The sequence below is a fragment of the Aulonocara stuartgranti genome (genome assembly GCF_965226115.1).
Source record: "Aulonocara stuartgranti genome assembly, chromosome: 15".
NCBI lineage: Eukaryota > Metazoa > Chordata > Actinopteri > Cichliformes > Cichlidae > Aulonocara > Aulonocara stuartgranti.
Window position 1 is genome coordinate 10722179 of NC_138951.1, and position 18847 is coordinate 10741025.

General features: G+C 42.5%; 1 protein-coding gene across 1 annotated transcript; it reads right to left on the bottom strand.

Annotated features, from left to right (window-relative positions):
- Positions 1–9565: 9565 nt before the first annotated feature.
- Positions 9566–14967, bottom strand: alkal2a (ALK and LTK ligand 2a). The gene is made up of 6 exons (XM_082506255.1): positions 14298–14967; positions 13368–13713; positions 12912–12965; positions 12643–12723; positions 12458–12532; positions 9566–11168 (listed from the first exon to the last, which is right to left on the bottom strand). The coding sequence occupies exons 2-5, from the start codon at positions 13657–13659 to the stop codon at positions 12468–12470; spliced, it is 492 nt and encodes a 163-aa protein (XP_082362381.1). The 5' UTR covers positions 13660–13713; positions 14298–14967; the 3' UTR covers positions 9566–11168; positions 12458–12467.
- Positions 14968–18847: the final 3880 nt, after the last annotated feature.

The following is an 18847-nucleotide window of genomic DNA, read 5'->3' on the forward strand; positions in this document are numbered from 1 at the left end:
ACCTCCCCCCCAAAAAAAGTCCAGGGAGGTAGTCAATCAGGTCAGCTATTTGCATTGATTAGGGCTATTGCTATAGTAGTAATAGAGGTGTATGGGTTAAATGCTGACACTGGGATCAAAGGGAATGCTACCATTAGTGCTTGATGGCTAGGATATTCTCTTGACATATTATTTTTATATACTGGGAGATGTTCGGTTTGTATAAAGAACATGGCATGTATTTGTTTTGTTTTAAAAAACAGCAGTGAAAAAAATTTATTTTTTTAATAGACGCAAAACTTAATCTTCTCAGTACAGCAATCACTTAAGTCAGAAGTGGCGACAGTGTTATAATAAATTTCGTCTCTAAATCACCCACACAAATGACCACTCAGTGCACTTCACAATGGTAGACTAATTTCACCACAGATAGAGATAGATGCAAGGAAAAACGGCTGCAAATCATTACACAAGAGTGGAGTAGAAAGACAAGATGAATCAACTGGTGGCTGGAGGGCTTCCAGTTGGTGATGACTCTAGTTTTAGCGTAGATATAGCTGTGTATCTGTAAACCTTAGGAGCTTTTAACTTTTAAATATGAGAACACAACTTTTTTTTTCCTGACTTAATGATTTTTTTTTCTTCTTTTTCTGGACACAGGCAAGACCAGTCTGTTTTATTTAGCACTGAAATAAAGTATGTTGGGGAAAGTAAGCCAGGGAATTAATTTGCATACTAAATAACTTGTACTGATTTTCTGGCATAGCTTAAAGAGTAGTTTGACATTGTTTTGAAATCATATTTAATAGCTGTCTTACCTAGACGTAAATGGGGAGATTTCCGACATGCTCTCGTCTAAATGCCAGATACAAAGTAACATTCAAAAATTAGTTCACTAGCCCAGTTGAGAGTCAATATAGGGAAGGAGCTGGTTTGTCTAAAGCTAACTTAAGGTTATGTATATAACCCCGGTTCTCTGAGTAGCATGAGCGAGCGTCTCACTATGGGAACGCCTCCTGCTAAGTGACGCCCATGTCAGGAGGGGCTAGTGCCTCCCTATATAATAGGCTGACATAGCGTCAGATGTCATTCAAAACAAGCCCACCTCTTCCTCGCTTCCATAGCAAGGAGGGCGGTCCGATGAGACACTCACTCATGCTACTCAGAGAACCGGGGTTATATACATAACCTTAAGTTCTCTTTCATAGCATTCGTTTCGTGTCTCACTATGGGAGAAATACTGACTCCCAGATTGCCAGACATGCCTGTTAAGAAGACAACTGTCCCCAACAGCACTTCACAGGGGAGAAGGAATAGAAACTCCCCTAAAGAGAGCCCATGAGGTTGCCAAACCTCTAGTGGAATGCGCACGCAAGCCAGCAGGAGGCCGAAGTATAGGCCAGGGAAATTGTTCCTACTATCCAATGGGAGAGGCGCTGTTTAGACACAAGCTTTCCCATATGTGGTTTAGCCCAGGACACGAACAGCTGGTCACTTTGTCTGACACTCTGGGTGTGTGCAGAGCACGGACTGGGCACAAGGTATGCAGCTGCTGTTGCTCCTCTGAGGAGAAAGGTGGTGGGTAAAAAGCCGGCCTTTGGGATAAAGGCAGGGTTGAGCCTCGTATTATCCGAGGAGAACTGAATGCATGACTGATGCACTGAGAGAGCGTGGGTCTCTCCTACACGCTTAGCTGAAGCTAAAGCAATCAATAGAGCCGTCTTCAAGGACAGAAATTTTAACTCAACCTGTTCCAGGGGTTCAAATGGGCAACAGGAGAGCGCAGCTAATACTATGGGAAGGTCCCACGATGGAGCCAACGGCCTAGACACTTATGTTGACTCTCCATATTACTGTGAAGCACTTTCGTGTGCCTTCGGGTTTTTAAATGTGCTATATAAATAAAATTATATTGTATTGTATTCTAGATGTAAGCAATTTACGCCGTGCACCCTTCATGAAACGGCATATTAAGGGATGCTGGCCAACAGTCTTCCCCTCAAAACCAATATGGCAGGCTGAAATTGCTGCCAAATACACCTTGAAGGTGGAGAAGGCTTTACCCTTATCAATCAGGGCCTGAAGAAATGACAGAATCACAGCCACAGAGCACTGAAAAGGGATGGCCTGTGATTCTAAGCACCAGCTTTCAAACACACGCCACTTGTGCTCATATAGCATCCTAGTAGACGATGCTCTAGAACACTGAATAGTGTCGATAACACTATGAGGGAGCCCCACCGTGTTCAGGTTAAACCACTCACGGGCCAATCCCATAGAGCTAGCCTCTCTGGATGGGGGTGGAATATTTCCCCCCGTGCCTGAGACAGAAGATCTCTGAGATCTCTGTAACGGCCGCACAGCTGCTGAAAAATCTCCGCCAGCCAGTGCTTCCCTGGCCAGTGCGGGGCTATCAGGATCATATAGTGCAGGGGTGTCAAACTCAAATACACAGTGGGCCAAAATTCAAAACTAGAACAAAGTCGCGGGCTAACGTTAATATTTATTGAAATATATTTATTCCTCCAAATATAAGAATGAATCTTTTCTTATGGACTCAAACACGTTTTGCTGAAAAACTGAATATGGAACAAGCAAAGCTTAATACTAAACAATATATATATATTAGCTGTATAATACCAGTAGGCCAGCTCTAATAGTAATTTGGTATGGCTTCGCGGGCCAAATGTAATTAGGCTGCGGGCCAGAGTTTGACACCTATGATATAGTGACTTCTCTCCCTCACTCTGGCCAGAGTTGGAGAAATGAGGGCCACTGGGGGAAAAGCATAGAGGAGGGTTCTCGGCCACTCGTGAGCTAGAGCATCCACCCCGAGTGGAGCTTTCTGATCGTGCAGCGAGTAAAACAGGGGACACTGAGCATTCTCCCTGGATGCATAAATGTCCACGGTCGCCTGACCGAATCGCAGCCAGATCTGCTTCACCACCTCTGGGTGAAGCTTCCATTCGCCATACAGCAGATTGCTCCTGGAGAGAAGATCTGCTCCAAAGTTCAAGATTCCCGGCACGTGAGTTGCTCTCAGTGACAGCAGGTGGACACTGCTCCAGACTATCAGTCTGTGTGCTAGTGTGTGTAACTTGGGGGACCCCAGACCCCTTGTCTGTTGATGTAGGCCACAACAGTGGAATTGTCCAACCTCACTAAAACATGATGACCTCTCAGCCAAGGGAGAAAGTGTTTTAGCGACAGGTGAACTGCCAGCAGTTCCAGACAGTTTATGTGGGTGGAGCGCATGTGAGGGCCCCACTCCCCATTCACTGTTCTGCCCTCGTGGGTGGCCCCCCAGCCTGAAAGAGAGGCATCTGTGGAAATCACCTTCCTGGTTGAAACTGCCCCCATGGCAATGCCCTGAGACAAGAAACCTGGCTTCTTCTACTCGCGGACAGCGAGTGAACAGTCTGCAGAGACTCTCACGCAACAGTGGCCGTTTCGGTGAGGGTCCAGTCCCCGCGAGCCCACCCAGCGCTGAAAGCCTCTCATGTGCAGGTGTCCCAGTGTTATCGCCACTAGAGAAGAAGCCATCAGACCGAGGAGCCTCTGGCACTGTTTGAGGGTCACTGTGTTGACTTTGCGAAACAGTGCTAGGGATGACCGTATGGCCGCTGTTCTCTCTGGGGACAGAAAAGCTCTCACCCGGAGGGAGTCTAGGCTGAGCCCTATGAAAGTAGTAATGCATTGAGTTGGCTTCAATGTGCTCTTTTCCACGTTTATCTGGAAACCCAAACTCTCCAGATGGTGTATGAGAGCATTTGTGTGACAAGCCACTTCCTGGCGGGTTGGGGCTGCCACCAGCCAGTCGTCGATGTATGTGGCGACTCGAATGCCCTTTTCCCTGAGCGGGGCCACTGCTGCCTCGGTGCATTTCACAAACACCCTTGGGCTCAGTAAGAGACCATAAGGCAGGACTATAAACTCGTACGCTATCCCCTGGAAAGCAAATCTTAGATACTTTCGGTGTGGGGGATATATGGGGATGTGGAAATAAGCATCCCTCAGGTCGATTGATGTGAACCAGTCGCCTGCATCAACATCCTGAACTTGTATGTCCTTAAATGCCGGTTCAGGGCACGGAGATCCAGGAAGGCTCTCATGCCCCTCCCCCCTTTCTTTGGCACAAGGAAATACCTTGAATAAAATCCGCTGTGCATTTCCTCGGGAGGGACAACTCTTATAGCTCCTTTGTCTCTCAAGGTGGAAATTTCCTCCAGGAGAAAAGTGGCAGATTCGCCCAGAGCACGAGAGTAAACGATTTCTTTGCAATGTGGTGGAGTGACATTGAATTGCAGCCTGTAGCCCTTTTCCAATGACCTCAGCACCCATCTTGACTGAGTGCAGGTAGCCCAGCTCTTTATGTGGAGAGACAGAGGGCTCACTGGCCACTCAACCGAAGATGGCGTTTTGGCACCCCCTTTTGGTTGCAGCGCGAAACATACGCCATTTCGGTGTTCCGTCACCTCTGTCACAGGTGAGTGAGGTGACGGGCTCATCTGCATTATCACAGCCGTGGAAATGAGAGATCTCTTCCCACACTGTGGTATCTGGTTTAGCTGTCATAATAATAATAATGGATTGGATTTATATAGCGCTTTTCAAGGCACCCAAAGCGCTTTACAATACCACTATTCATTCACTCTCACATTCACACACACTGGTGGAGGCAAACTACAGTTGTAGCCACAGCTGCCCTGGGGCAGACTGACAGAAGCGAGGCTGCCATATCGCGCCATCGGCCCCTCTGGCCAACACCAGTAGGCAAGTAGGGTAAAGTGTCTTGCCCAAGGACACAACGACCAGGACAGAGAGCCCAGGGATCGAACCGGCGACCTTCCGGTTACAGATGCGATTCCCAATCCCTGAGCCATGGTCGCCCCGTGCATGTCCTCTTCTAGCTCAGCTTAATGACAGAGCCGCTGCCTTGTAGCACTTATCTGTAAGGCTAGACTGGAAGCGGTCTGTTTTGGAGGGGAGAGATGGGGCCGATGAGGACAGAGACGTCTCGGGTGAAGATGGCTTGCTACCAACGGCTCCACTTGTGGCATCTGGCGGAGGCCGATAGACTCCATCCCCTCACAATCCAGCAGGGAGCTCCCCACGATGGGGTGTTTCTCGCTGTAAGGTTTTGCTTTCCACGTCACCGCTATCTCATCAAGAAGCTCCGAGAAAACAGGCAACACATGCTTCCCCGTCTTTTTCGCCTTTGGCAATTTCTTTCTGTCAAAACGAGACTTTACAATCTCTGTTTGTATCGCGGGCCACAGGATGTTGAGCCTAGCAGCTGCGCGCTTGCACATGTCCTGCATGTCGAGATCCAGTTGCGGCCAAATCATCGGGCATCTCAGTTTCTCCTTGCGCTGCAGCAGCCTCACACAGCAAAGGGTCGCCACCCGACAGGTTAGCCTGGCGAGATAGCCTGCGGCGGAGTAGTTTGCGTGGGAAAGCCGCGCAGTGGATACAGTCGTGTGCAGGTGTCAAGGCAGCCCGAGTGTGAGATAAACCCAGGCATGCCGCACACACAGGGTGTGTATCCCAGGAAGAAATCTTCTTGCCGCTAGGACAGAGTTGTGCAACTTCGTTGACAGTCGTAGCTATGGTTAGCTAGAGGGTTGCACACGTTAGCGAGACTGACACTGAGTGTGGAGAATATTGCTATTCCTCAGCTAACGTGGGGTGAAAAGTAGTGCTACTTTTCTACAGCTATTGCTACCTAATGTGTAAAACCGCTAGCATCGAAGGGTATTGCTACCTGATGGTGAAGCTAGTGGTACCTTTATTAGCAAAGTGTTGCTACTTCGCTTTTGGAAAATACTGCTACTTCCCTGGGTGAAAGTATTGCTACTTGACACCAGCACTAGCTACAGAACAGTATTGTTACTGCTTGTATGCTAGTGGACAACTGAAAAGCTGGGAACAAAGCGCCCGGCGACCGAGTTGTTCACTCGAATCTGTGGACAGTTTAGCTTAGCACCCAATAGCACAGTTGTCTACAGGTTTCTGTGAGAAGCGAGAAGAGGTTTTTGAATGGCATCTGACGCTATGTCAGCCTATTATATAGGGAGGCACTAGCCCCTCCTGACATGGGCGCCCTTACAGGCTGCCCTTACCCAGCCTGTAAGGGCTGGCTAAGGTCACGCAGGAGGTGTTCCAATCCGGTTGTTCAGTGATGACGCGACGAATCCTACTTCCGGGTCTAAAGTAGTCTGCGTTTAATATGGCTTTTGTGTTGTTAACATGTTTAATGTTATGTATTTTCTTCTATTTGATCTCAAAAAGCTCCTAAAACAGTCAGTGATCCCGGTTGACCTCCCTCAGCTTTTATTACCACTAATCATTTATTTAAGCTCAGTTTTTAAAACCTTAGGATGTAACTACAGCCCAGCCCATGCAGCAGTATATGAATGACTAACCTCGTATTGTGGATGGATTATCTCAGTTGTTCTCCTGGCTGAAGTTTGGTCCTTTTACAGCATCCTGCCATGCGATTACATTTGTTCCTGACCACCGAGAACACTCACGTTAACTTTTATCGAGTGGAAAAAAAGTTAGCTTGTTTATATTATGCTAACATAGCTGTGTCGCTAGCGGTCACGTAGCACATCATTATATACCAGCTAGCCCAACTTCAGTAACCTTACAAACGTCACTGCTGTTTAGTTTTCTGTCTTCATTTATGCTGGAAGTGATAACAGAGCTGTACGTTTGAATTTGTTTCCAAAACCCCGCAGTCAGGACATGCTATATTGTATTTAGATAGAAGCTAGCGAGCTAACTTCCTGCTAACTTCTAACTCCGTTAAATGTCATAAATTCCATTTTCATGGATGCCTGGATGTTAAACTCAATTGTTACACCTGGTAGGGCAGAACGCTGATCATTTTATTAAAGATGAAAGACTTTAAACAGTTTTTCAACTCTCAGTAATGCCATAGTGATTGTTTGATATATGGACCTGGAGCGGAGTTTAGACCCAGACACGGCTAGTGACGTCAGACTGAACAATCGGATAGTGAGACGCTCACTCATGCTACTCAGAGAACCAGGGTTATATACATAACCTTAAGTTAGCTTTAGACAAACCAGCTCCTTCCCTATATTGACTCTCAGCTGGGCTAGTGAACTAGTTTTTGAATGTTACTTTGTATCTGGCATTTAGACGAGAGCATGTCGGAAATCTCCCCATTTACGTCTAGGTAAGACAGCTATTAAATATGATTTCAAAACAATGTCAAACTACTCTTTAAGCTATGCCAGAAAATCAGTACAAGTTATTTAGTATGCAAATTAATTCCCTGGCTTACTTTCCCCAGCATACTTTATTTCAGTGCTAAATAAAACAGACTGGTCTTGCCTGTGTCCAAAAAAAGAAGAAAAAAAAAGTATTTGAGCTTCTATTGAGGTCATGCATATATGCACGCAATCATCCCCCCTCCTTTTCCAAACGCCTTTGACGCTTATTCCCTTCCGATGCTGACGGGGATCAAGGAGACCAGCGCACGCAGGCCCGGATGTACTGTCTAATTCGGCTGCCTTTCACCCTTTACCCACCCCTGTTGCTTGTCATGTGTATTAAGAGTTTTTTTATGTGCTATGTGCAGAGGTGTTTTTTTCTGTTCTCAAACTGATCTCCCTGTTGGAGCTCAGTCTGGGGGGAGTTTTTTTTTTCCTTATCTTTCCTCATGTGGTGCATTTTCCATTGTTATACCTCTCTGACCTGTCTTCCCCATGTGATGTTTTGTGTAATGTATGTATGGTCGGAGGGTAAGATGGCACCGCCATTGCGTGCAATAGGTCGGCAGCCTTATGAAATTTCCCCTTGTGGGACTAATAAAGGTATATCAATTCAATTCAATCAATTCAATTCAATTCAATTGCAACTAATTTTTTTATGCCTTAGTAAACATTTTTTGTACAATTTAAAAACTCGTATTCTAAATAGTAAGCTTTAAAGGTTGATGATGAAATAGTTTTTTTGTTGTTGTTTTTTTAAAATTTGGATCTTTTCACCATGGGCTGTAGCTCAGGTGGTAGAGCAGGTCAGCTACTGATTTGAAGGTTGGTGGTTTGATCCCTGGCTCCACCTAGTCTGCATGCCAAATATCTTACTATCTTGCCCCCCAACTGGGGGCAAGATAGTAACCCCCAGTTGCTCTCCCATACATCCATTGGAGTATGAATGTGTGTGAATGTTAGCTAAACAGCACTAAAGTATAGAGGAAAGCGCTTGTATGAATGGGTGTGATTGGGTGAATGAGGCATGTTGTATAGAGCGCTTTGAGTACTGCAGGAGAGTAGAAAAGCGGTATGTAAGAATCAGTCCATTTACCACCATTTATGTTAAGTTAACCAGCTCAAGCCTCTTATTTAGTGTAAAAACAGAAATGGTATCAGCCTTACCTTACTTTACATAAAAAGTGATTATATTATTGTACAAGAGCTCTTCTTAGTCTTTAAGTTGCTCCCCTTTGGGGAGAAAGGAGGTCCTTGGCTTGAATCTTCCAGCTGCTGGGGCCTCTCTGTGGGGTTTGCGTGTACTCTCTGGGTACACTGACGTCCTGCTGTCTTCTAAAAGACATGCATGTTCGGTTAATTAATGATTCTAAATTGGCCATAGGTGTAAATTGTTATCTGTCTCTGTGTAAGTCCTGATACAGACTGGTGATCTATTTAACTCTTGCTGTGTGACAGCAGGGATAGGCTGGAGCCCCACTGTAACCCTGAATTGGAAAAAAAGATCAAGAAAATATATAGATATTTTAGTAGTCTAATTTTTAAAAACATACACGGTGGTCTGTTTTCACAGAGTACCTTGAAATAAACGACTTAATTCCATGAAGGTGCTTTAGCTTCTGCTATAAATGCATACTGGCTAACTGCCTCTGTCTCACTGGGATACTTGAATAGAGCAGAGCCAACTTTAATCTCTTTATGAAGTTCAACTCAAGGTCCTCCAAGCAGTGTGAGTGTTTTCTTGTCTTGGTTAGGATCAAACCCAAACAAATTAAGCTTCCCTCGAAAGTAATTTCTTGCAAAAATATTCAGTCTGCAGCAGTTGCATCTGTACAGGGTTCAAATTTCATGCAAAAGGCTTAAGAGAACTTTATCTTGATGCACTTATTTAAAGGGCCAGTTCACCCAAAAGAACCCGAAAAGTACTCAAGTATTTTGCCATGTTTGAGGTGTATTTTAGATAATCAGTCGTCCATGTAATCTGCATATAGTGGCAGTAAACTTGATCTTTGTCTTTGTAGGGACTATTTTTGCACCAGTTGTGGATTTACAGATAATATAACTGTCAATAGAATTGTATACTTTTTAATTAATTCTGTCTTGTTGTTATTTATCTCCTCCCCTTAATCAGCATAATTGCTAATTGATATTAGTGTGCATTCAATTTCTTTATCACAATTTGGTTTCAGTGAAGCCTGTCAGTTGTTGTGGTCTGTAGCACATCCACAGTAACAATGGTGTTGCTTTTCGTGGGTCCCATTCCTCCTTTAAAATGCTTTAAAAAAACCAACAACAAACAAAAAACATATTGCAGTGCTTAATAAATTTATTCGATTTGCCATAAAAATGAAGAAAACATAGGAGGTTGTTTAAAATTAATAATATATTGTTATTTATTAGGTAAGTAATAAACCGAATTGCATTACTTACAAAAGTAAGTGACAAAATTAAATAAGTTTCTATACCCAAATTTGAGCTAGAGAAGTCATAAATGAATGAAACATAACATTCAACCACTAAAACTATTTTTTCTGTTGTATTTACAGGGATAGCAGTAAATAAATGTAATTTTGAGCATATTAGTAACTCATCCTTTTTGGTAATAACCAGTATTCTTAATTTAGGCCCTACATTAGATATAATAAATTTGTTAAGCACTGTACATTCACCTTTGCTTAAGTGCATTTGCAGGAAACTTCTCAAAACCTGCTCAAATAACAATAAAAGGTTTTGATGAATAGATACCAGTAGAAATATACAGGAAAACCTGAGTGACTCAGCCTTTTAAGAGGAACTCCTTTCTCAATGTGACTGCTGCAAAGCAAGTGAAATCTGCTGACCGCCACATCTGGAAAGTGATCACATAAAAAAAAATCATGTTGCAATAACATGTATTCGAACACTTTGAGCTTTGCCAGTTGATCTTTTTTAACAGTCTGTCTGAAATAGCAGTGGGAAGTTCACAGGATCAGATGTTCCAGGACTCAGTCCAGTCACAGGGTTATTCGAGGATCATTCCTCATTCAAGATGGGAATGCAAAGCAAAATATCGCACAAGAAAAGAAAGGCAATCCATATTTGTACCAATCTCATAATTTATTTAAGTATATTTCATTTTTAAATATAGCTATGGTATATATATATTTATATATATATATATATTGGACACCCCTTTGGGAAATGCCAGTCATGTTAATTTATGGTACATCGGTGGCTTCTTTTTATGTTTCGCTTTACAGCGTGAAGATATTGCTCCTGCTTTTAAAGATGGCCTACATTATGTACAATGTTACCTTTTGATGACTCAAATACATAAATATACTCTGTACTGCACTCTACCAAAATCCAACAACCACTTCTTTTGTTTTATTATTATTATTTTTTATCTTTTTCACAAAGATGCAGAGGAAAATTCATGCAATTAATAATTTAATCACAGTTCTTTCTCAGTATGAGCACAAGTGGCTGAAACTATGCACTGACTGCCAGCTGGAGGTCTGTGAAAACTTGTCTGTGTAGAAGGTAGTAGAGGCAGGGTTGAGCATATTTGGATTTCGCTCTTTTCTTGAGCAAAATAAATGAAGAAAAATATGTTTTTGTTTTGTTTTAGCAACATCTTTTTTGGATCCCAGCATGAAGAGGCCCCAGGTTGGTGTGTCTCAACCGCTTGTTTCTTTATCTTCTCCACTCTTCAGTTTCACTGTCTTTATCCTGGTCTGGGTTTTGTTGCCTGGGTTGCTCCCCCATGCGGTGACAGCTAACCATCAAGGCCCAGCCTGAGTGGTGGGTGGCACCCATCCACGCCTTAGCAGAAGGAGACCTCAGTGAATGACAATACTGTGCCTAGTGTCCGTCGGGGCTGGTCAGATTTAGGCTTCCTTACTGTCCAAGGCACTTTTTTCCCAAGTTTTTTTTTCTTCTGAAGGACTCGTGTGTGACTTTGACCTGTAACAAAGAAGACGTGATATTCAGGACCAACTTGAAAACACCTGAAAAATTCTCCCCTCTTCAGAAACAATCACAAATAATAAGAAATTTGATACTTTGCTCTCGCTGTGCCACTGTTAGGGCGTGTGTGTGTGGACACAGCAAGCATATCACCACGGAGAACAAACGTCTGAGTAGTGCCTCAGAACAACATAACCATTACACTATAACCATAACCGGAGAGGTTTTTGACTCTGAATGACACTGATAATTCATGCAGTGCAAACATTTTATTTATTCTTATTATTCTTACTTAAATACGAATCACACAAAAGTAAAAAAAAAAAAAAGGTAATATCCTGAATCTAGTCTTTTACTTAAGCAAAATTATTCTTAGTACTACTAATGATTTAGTGTAGTGAGAATTTAAGTGCTTGATTACATCATTATTCTCAATTAATTCTATGTAAGCAGTAATTTTATGCTTTAAGTGCTCAATGTAATAATTGAACTCTGCTGCCGAGCTAGAAGAAAACACAGTTAAGTGCTTATAGGAAATAGTAAAAATAGCTTTAAATATAAATACTGTTATAGATTAGTGTATTAATATATTATAGAGCTTGGCTCGAAATACAGATTCATAAAATGGACATTCATTTAACGTTTGAATGCATCATAAAGTACAATATTTGAGTGGAAGTTTAGTTATCTGTGCCACAGAAGTAGAAAGTAACACAGTATGTTTAATGACTGTAAGTTCAGTCAAATTAAGAAGTATTTTGTACTTCTAGCCAACTTTTAAGAGAGAAATGGCACTAGAACTATACCTTTCTTTCTTTCTGCTTTATACGGTAGTTATGTTACCAATCAAATTTACGTTAATGAAAAAAACAAACAAACAAAACAAGCTGTAATGCGTTTGTACAGATTATAACTACAATCCTGTATATAACGTAGTGACAGTTATAGAACTATAAAAGCAAGCTGATACCAAAAAACATGCATGCATTAGCAATGCTACTCTAGTAACAACAAATCAGCTCAGAGCACATGAGTCCACGCTGAAGACTTTTACTTGTGGCTGCAGTTTTACCACATGGCCTTGTTAATTTTGCTCAAGTAAATGACCTTGAAGACTACCTCATACTTCCTCCTTATCACATCCCATTCAACATTAATGACTGTGTTACACCCACACACGGTCTATAATGTGCTCTGAACTCTGTTGTCTACGTTCAACGAGACACATTAACAAGCTGTTCGCCATAAAAAATTCATGTTTGAATCAGAGGAACATGGTACCGTACCTGGTGTGTGCTACCCCTCCGTGCACTGTGGGCTGCCTGCTAGCCGTGTCAGAAGCCGTGCACATCTTTTGAAGTCTGAGGAAAGAAAATAGGATGGACAGATAGTGAGTGGTTTAGTGTGTTGACATTGAACGGACAAGATCTTTACTCAGGGTGTCAAGAGGGCCAGTGTAATGGCAGCTTACATGCAGGTATCGTGCAGTCTCTCGTGTGGTGGTAGAGTTTATACACCGACTTCCTGCACTTGGGGCTGAAGGAGAGCGGACCTGAAACAAGAACAGAGAGGAAGCTTTAAGAACGTTGCCGCAGCAACCTTCAATAACATCTGTTTTGTAGTCATTGTCTGAAGCTGTAATTCACTTTTGTGTGCTATAGCTGACTTCCCTGGCCTGTTTTTGTAGGAATCTTTTTAGCAAACACTTTAAAAGACATAGATTTTGCAGTAATGTCTTACCTGTTAAGTATTTTATGAACTTCTCCTTCTTTCTTAGATCTCTGGGAAATATGACTGTTTAAAGAGAGGAGATAAGGAAAGGGTGTCAAGTTTTAGTCTGTATCATATAGACAGAAGAAAATGGATGGATGGCATATTTTTATCAGGAGGCCTTAAAATATCAGCTCTGGAGTTATCCATCACAACACATAGAACAAGGATGTTTTTATCAAGCAAAATATAGTAAGAGAGCTTTAAAGGGCCAGTTGGCCCAAATGACCCTCAAATAACCGTCAGTACTATCAGTAAGTATAGTGGTTTTATAACCAAATAGTTTTGGTTATATTGCATGCACTTGGTAGCCTTAACGAGAAAATAGAGAGGAAATTGTTCTTCTCTATGAAACTTCCATATCGCAGTATGCTACATCCCTGACTGTACATCCAACTTAAGATTCCTTCCTGGAAGAAAACTCACCGACAGCCTGATTCCCTCTGAATGCTTTGAGGTCCCGAAAATCCTTCTGCTCCATCGGAGAGCTCGTCTCCCGTGAAATTGCCGGCGCTTCTGTTTTGGCACTGTGGCGTCCCCGACTCCCCTCCACCTGCTTCACGATCTCCACCATCCGCCTCAAGTCCTGCTGCTCGTCCATGCCGGCCGATGCGTCCCCTGTTGGGACCGTGGAGGGCGCGCTCTCGCCGCAGTGGTCGGTGAGCGTGCACATCAGTAACACCAGTCCTATAATGAAATGCCTGCGTAGTTCGCTCATAGCTCCCGGGGAGTGAGGGGGAAACAGTGAGGTCGTATTTTCTTTTCTGGGCACCTGCAGGAGAGATTGAGTATGAATGTTAAAAGCCTTTCATTTCCTAATTTCACAAGTCCCAGAATCCCATTAGGCTACACCCCGCCAAGAGCGACTGTAAATGCTGGTTAAAATCCTCCCAACGCCGCAAAACAATAACACAAGAGTTTCTTAATGGGCCACAAAGCGAAAATCACAGTACTGCACGCACCTAATAGTCCACCAAGTTCGGATCATAATTGATTGACCGAAGCTTGATGGACTGTTAAGTAATCTTACCCATGCGCTATTTAACTTTATCTTCAAATACGCTTTCCAAAATATTATGCAAAACTGCTTACCACGTGCTTGTTTTCAAACAGTTACTCTGTTTTTATGTTTTTAATAACTTGAGTGTCTTCATTGTCTAAATGTGGCTGTAGTCTTGTAGCTTAAAAAGTTTTATTTATGTTGATCCAGGCTTCTGTTACCGAGAAGTTACACGACACAGTTAAGTCACCCTCAGACAAAAGGCAACAATGCATCAGTAAGAGAGGAACTAAGAATAAAAACATAACAGTAAAGAAATCTAGATTCTAAAAGTAACAATTTAAAGCTATTTTTACCTTTATAAAGTCTTCAGGCACACAGCAGTAAGAAATGCAAACTGTGCGCAACTTCGGAGTTTGTCCGCCCCAAAATATGTCCTCTTAAAAGCTGCTTTTATTAATGCAAAAACAAAGCTCGTGAAGTCAGGGATCTTCACCGAGCCCCTGTGGTCATCCTTTGAAGACCGGCAGACTGCAGGGAGAGAGCGCACAGAAAAGCTCAAGTGGTCCGGTGCTCCCAGATCCCGTGCGCGTCCTGGCTGAAGTAGCAGATTAGTCGCCAAGAAGTGAGGCTCACTTTTTATTCTGTCTCGCCGACGTGGTGACCTGTCCGCTGTAGGTTACTCCGCAATGTCTGTGAGTGTGCATGGGTTGAGTGACCATCACTTGAATGCTGTGTCAAGTTTTCTGCGCCCCCCTCCTTTGCCTTACTCCATTTATATGTACGATACGCGGTTACAGGAAGCCTTTTTCCTACTAATAGGCTACTTCCACTGAAATTTCCACTCAGCCCAGAATACAGCGCAGATACCGACATCTTAGTGGAAATGCTCCCATATCCTTCTTCTGAGGCTCATAACCTCATTAGAGCCATTGCGCGTTTTACATCCATCATGGAAATTGAAACGCAATTATGCTATGGACAGTTTAAGGATCATTTTGAAAATTAATTACAAACGGGTTTTAATACTTACAAACGGGTTTTAATACTTATTGCCCTATAGTTTCTGGTCAGAACAATTCGGTAAATAGGATTACTGAGGTTTGCAGGTTTCTCCTCTTTGGGGATTAGTCTGTACTACCCTGCCGTAGTTTGAATAGCTTTTTTTTTAAAGGGGGGGGGGGGGGGGGGGGGGGAGAGAGAAAAGTATGGGTATGGGCGTGCAAGTGGCTCCCATTCGCCCCCTCCCAGTCCCCCCGTTTCCCCCACAATATTGTCAAGACACGATAGGGGTGAAGCGTTATGTTTCATACCCCTGAGAATAAAACACTATAAATAAATGTGTGTGTGTGTGTGTGTGTGTGTGTGTGTGTGTGTGTGTGTGTGTGTAATCAAAAACCTAACTTTTCATCTTGGAGTCTTCAGAAAAATACTCTCAGATTTTCCACATAATCTTCTGTCTTTCACAGTTCAATTGTTGCAGGGTATTTATAGTGACCACTCGGTGCTCTCACTGCATGGCTGGGTGAAGCTGTGATCGTGCGTAAAGTGAAACCTTGGTGCTGAAAGGACAGTGCGCGCTGTCACCGAGCTCCGAAACTCCTCCGCCAGCAGGCAGTCCTTTGCTCGTTAGCGGTAATGCCTTCCTGTTTAACGGCAGAAAGATTTCCTTTGAACGAACTATATACTGATTTATAGTAAAATTATGACAAAAGTGGACACTGATTTCCCTTTCATTATGAGGTATCCCATTGTATCTGCAAACGAAAGAGGATGGATGTGCTTCAAAGGCAGTGACAAATCCAATGACGCTGCACAGCTGTTTGGCTTGGGAAAAACAACTCTGTGTGTCTTTATATTCGAAGGAGGATGTGATCACCGATTCTGCTGCTCTAAAGCCAAACTGATTGATCCGTTTAGGAAAGAAGTAAGTTCGATAATCAAAAGAAATGGGGGGAAAGGTGTTTAATTTATGACACGACCATCCACTCTAATGAAGTGCGCTTGAGAGAGAAACCTCTGCACATCTGGAGCAGTGTCCAGCTTTTGATCTCACGAAAACTAAACTGTTTTGCCACATTAAGCAATAAATTTGGGGAACAATATCAAGTGAGCCCAACAGTGATAATAACATTTAATGAAATGCAAAATAAACTAAAACTATTTTTGCCCATATAAGACTATATATGTATGTATATATATATATATATATATATATATATATATATATATATATATATATATATGTGTGTGTGTGTGTGTGTGTGTGTGTGCAAATGTCACTCATATAACAATCATCAGAGCAAATATTAGAATGCATTAAAAAAATAAGTATTTTGTGAGTGAAATGTGAAGAAACGCTTCAGCAGGGGGCATCATTCTGCACAAATAAAATCAGTGTTAAGTTGCTCACATTTGTACTCTTGTTCAGAACAACAAACCCTCAGCCAGCTCCTTGGCTGGGTTTGACACTTGAAGTCTTTCCACGCAAATGGAAAACAAAGTACCACCACGGAACGCAACATGCTCAAAACCACAAAACCCATGTCTGCTGAGCAGATTATCGCCATCAGTCAAATTACATCAAGCTCACTGTACCGCAAAGACTAGGTGAAAATAAGTCCAATATGAAAAATGTTAAAGCTTTTGGTCTTGGTTGGGATATAAATGTCTCTTCAGTTTGGACTGAAAGTAAATAAAAGAAACTGAAACAACTGAGTTTAAATGACTGGTAAGTACAAAGGAAGGTTGATGTTTTATAATAGATCAGTATTCCTGTTAATGGTCTGGCAAGAAGATAAGCACACACAGAAGAAAAGCATAACTGTTTGGCACTTTGATGCTCATTTTAGTCCGTTATTTTTAATTCTTTGGACTGCTGCTAGAAATGTTTTGAAATCATTTCTGCTTAAAGTTCCTGTCAGCGTGTCTTGTGTCACAATTCCGGCGACAGCAGAAATCACAACTTTCTTTGTTTGAATGGCTGTTTAGATAGACGCATAACCTCATTTAACCCACTTTCTATTCTCAGTTGTATGACCTTTCTAACCTCTGGTACGGTCACATGTGAAACTTTGTTGTCCGGTGTGTGTGTGTAAGTCGTTGAGTCAAGTTCATGTGATTTCAAGTAAATGGCATGCCGTAAGCCTCATGTGCAGTGTGGCGGTCGTTGGTTTCAACATACTGATTATTAGGTTTGTTCTCCTTTTCCTTCTAAACTCTTTGTGACACTTCTCTTCTGGAAGGCGATCTGATTAATTAATCAGGGGAGGATATGGTTGTCTTCTCGCAAATGTGCCTCATTCTTCCTGATGTCTGATCCAAGTTGAAAATGTAACTTTCTCAAGGTGTTACTCGAGGGCATTGTCTCAGCCTTGTGAGAGAGAGAGATCTCCTCTGATTCTGACCACCACCACAAAAGAACCCCCTGCCATCATGATGGATGTTGAAAATCTTTTTATTTATGAAGGTCAGATGAACTGAAGCCGGTTACTTGAACTGAATCCTGAGCTAGAAACAACATATTTTTGAATGGTGTGAAAATAGAAAATGTGTAATTCCATTTTGGTGAGATTCACTTCCATTTTTTGGTGTCTCATAAAAAATTGACTACGATTAACATTTGCAGTTAAAGGCCCAGCTTAGAAACTGGTTCTCTTCCTTCTCTTCCATCCATGTGTTTTTGGTTAGAGAAAATCCTCCTAATAGATAAAAAATAGATCCTTCATGAGCCCGAATACTACAGATTCTTGTTCTCTTTATTTCATCATCCTTATCTCTCCCCCTCCACCTTTGTCTTTCAACAGATTGTTGGAATTTACTTTGCTTTAACGTGACGTGAATGCATGCAAATTGTTGTATCATTTCATTGAGTGCATGTATTAAAAGATTCAACCATAACCACAAAATTGCAGTAATAGCAGCGCCTGGAGAAAGCAGGAAAAGATCTCTTAGCAGTGACCCAGCTTCCACACTGTACATATCTGACTGAGCATTTTTGGCATGCACTGAAAAAAAGAGCAATCCACGGAGGCTCCACCCACTGCAACTCACAGATCCCAGAGAATTTGCTGCCAGCAACATGGAGCCAGACGCTATAGGACGCCGCCCAGAGGCCCCATGTGCAGAAGAGTCAGAGCTGTTTTGGCAGTTACTATGGGGTTTAAAATTGTGGCTGATTGGGGTAATAGGACATCTTCGCAGACCACCCTAGTCGGCGAAATTATGTATTGATTTTACAAGTCTTGATGAAGAAATAGCAATGAGCATCAGTCACTGAATAGGAAGTTGATGCCTGTGATCAGCTCTTCCAGATTATTGTCAAAATGTAGCTGTGGACAGTTTGAAAGCAAACTGATGTGTGATATGTCGGTACGCCAAGCTCGAAGATGTTGGATAAATCTTTCTGACTTTGCAACTCGAGATGTTTTGTATTTCTTTGGAGCAACAAAACAGTTTACCAGGGGCGAACAATTAATTTTAGTTAGCTGAGTAACTGTAACATTTACTCTTAGCAGTAATAGTTGATTTCTGTTTACTGGTTTAGAGGTCTCCACAACATTCCCAGTTTTTCATGGAGCCCCTAATGAAAATTAAGCTGTATGCAGTCCAACTTTTTTTTTCACATCTGTACAAGCCTTTCCCAAGACCATGAAAGTCTTCAAAATACTTTGTGAAATCAGTCAAGTTCCTCTTTAATCAAAGTGAACACACAAAAATTTCACGAAAACCACACCTAATGCTAGATGAGGCCGGGGGAAGTGGAGGGTGGTAAATTGCAAGGCGAAGGCAGAGCAGAAACACCGAGGATCAACAGCGTTGAAGGAAGCAGAATGAATGAGACAGAGATGAATGAGCCCACATAAACGAGACGGATCACGAACATAAATGATTGGATGGGACAGGA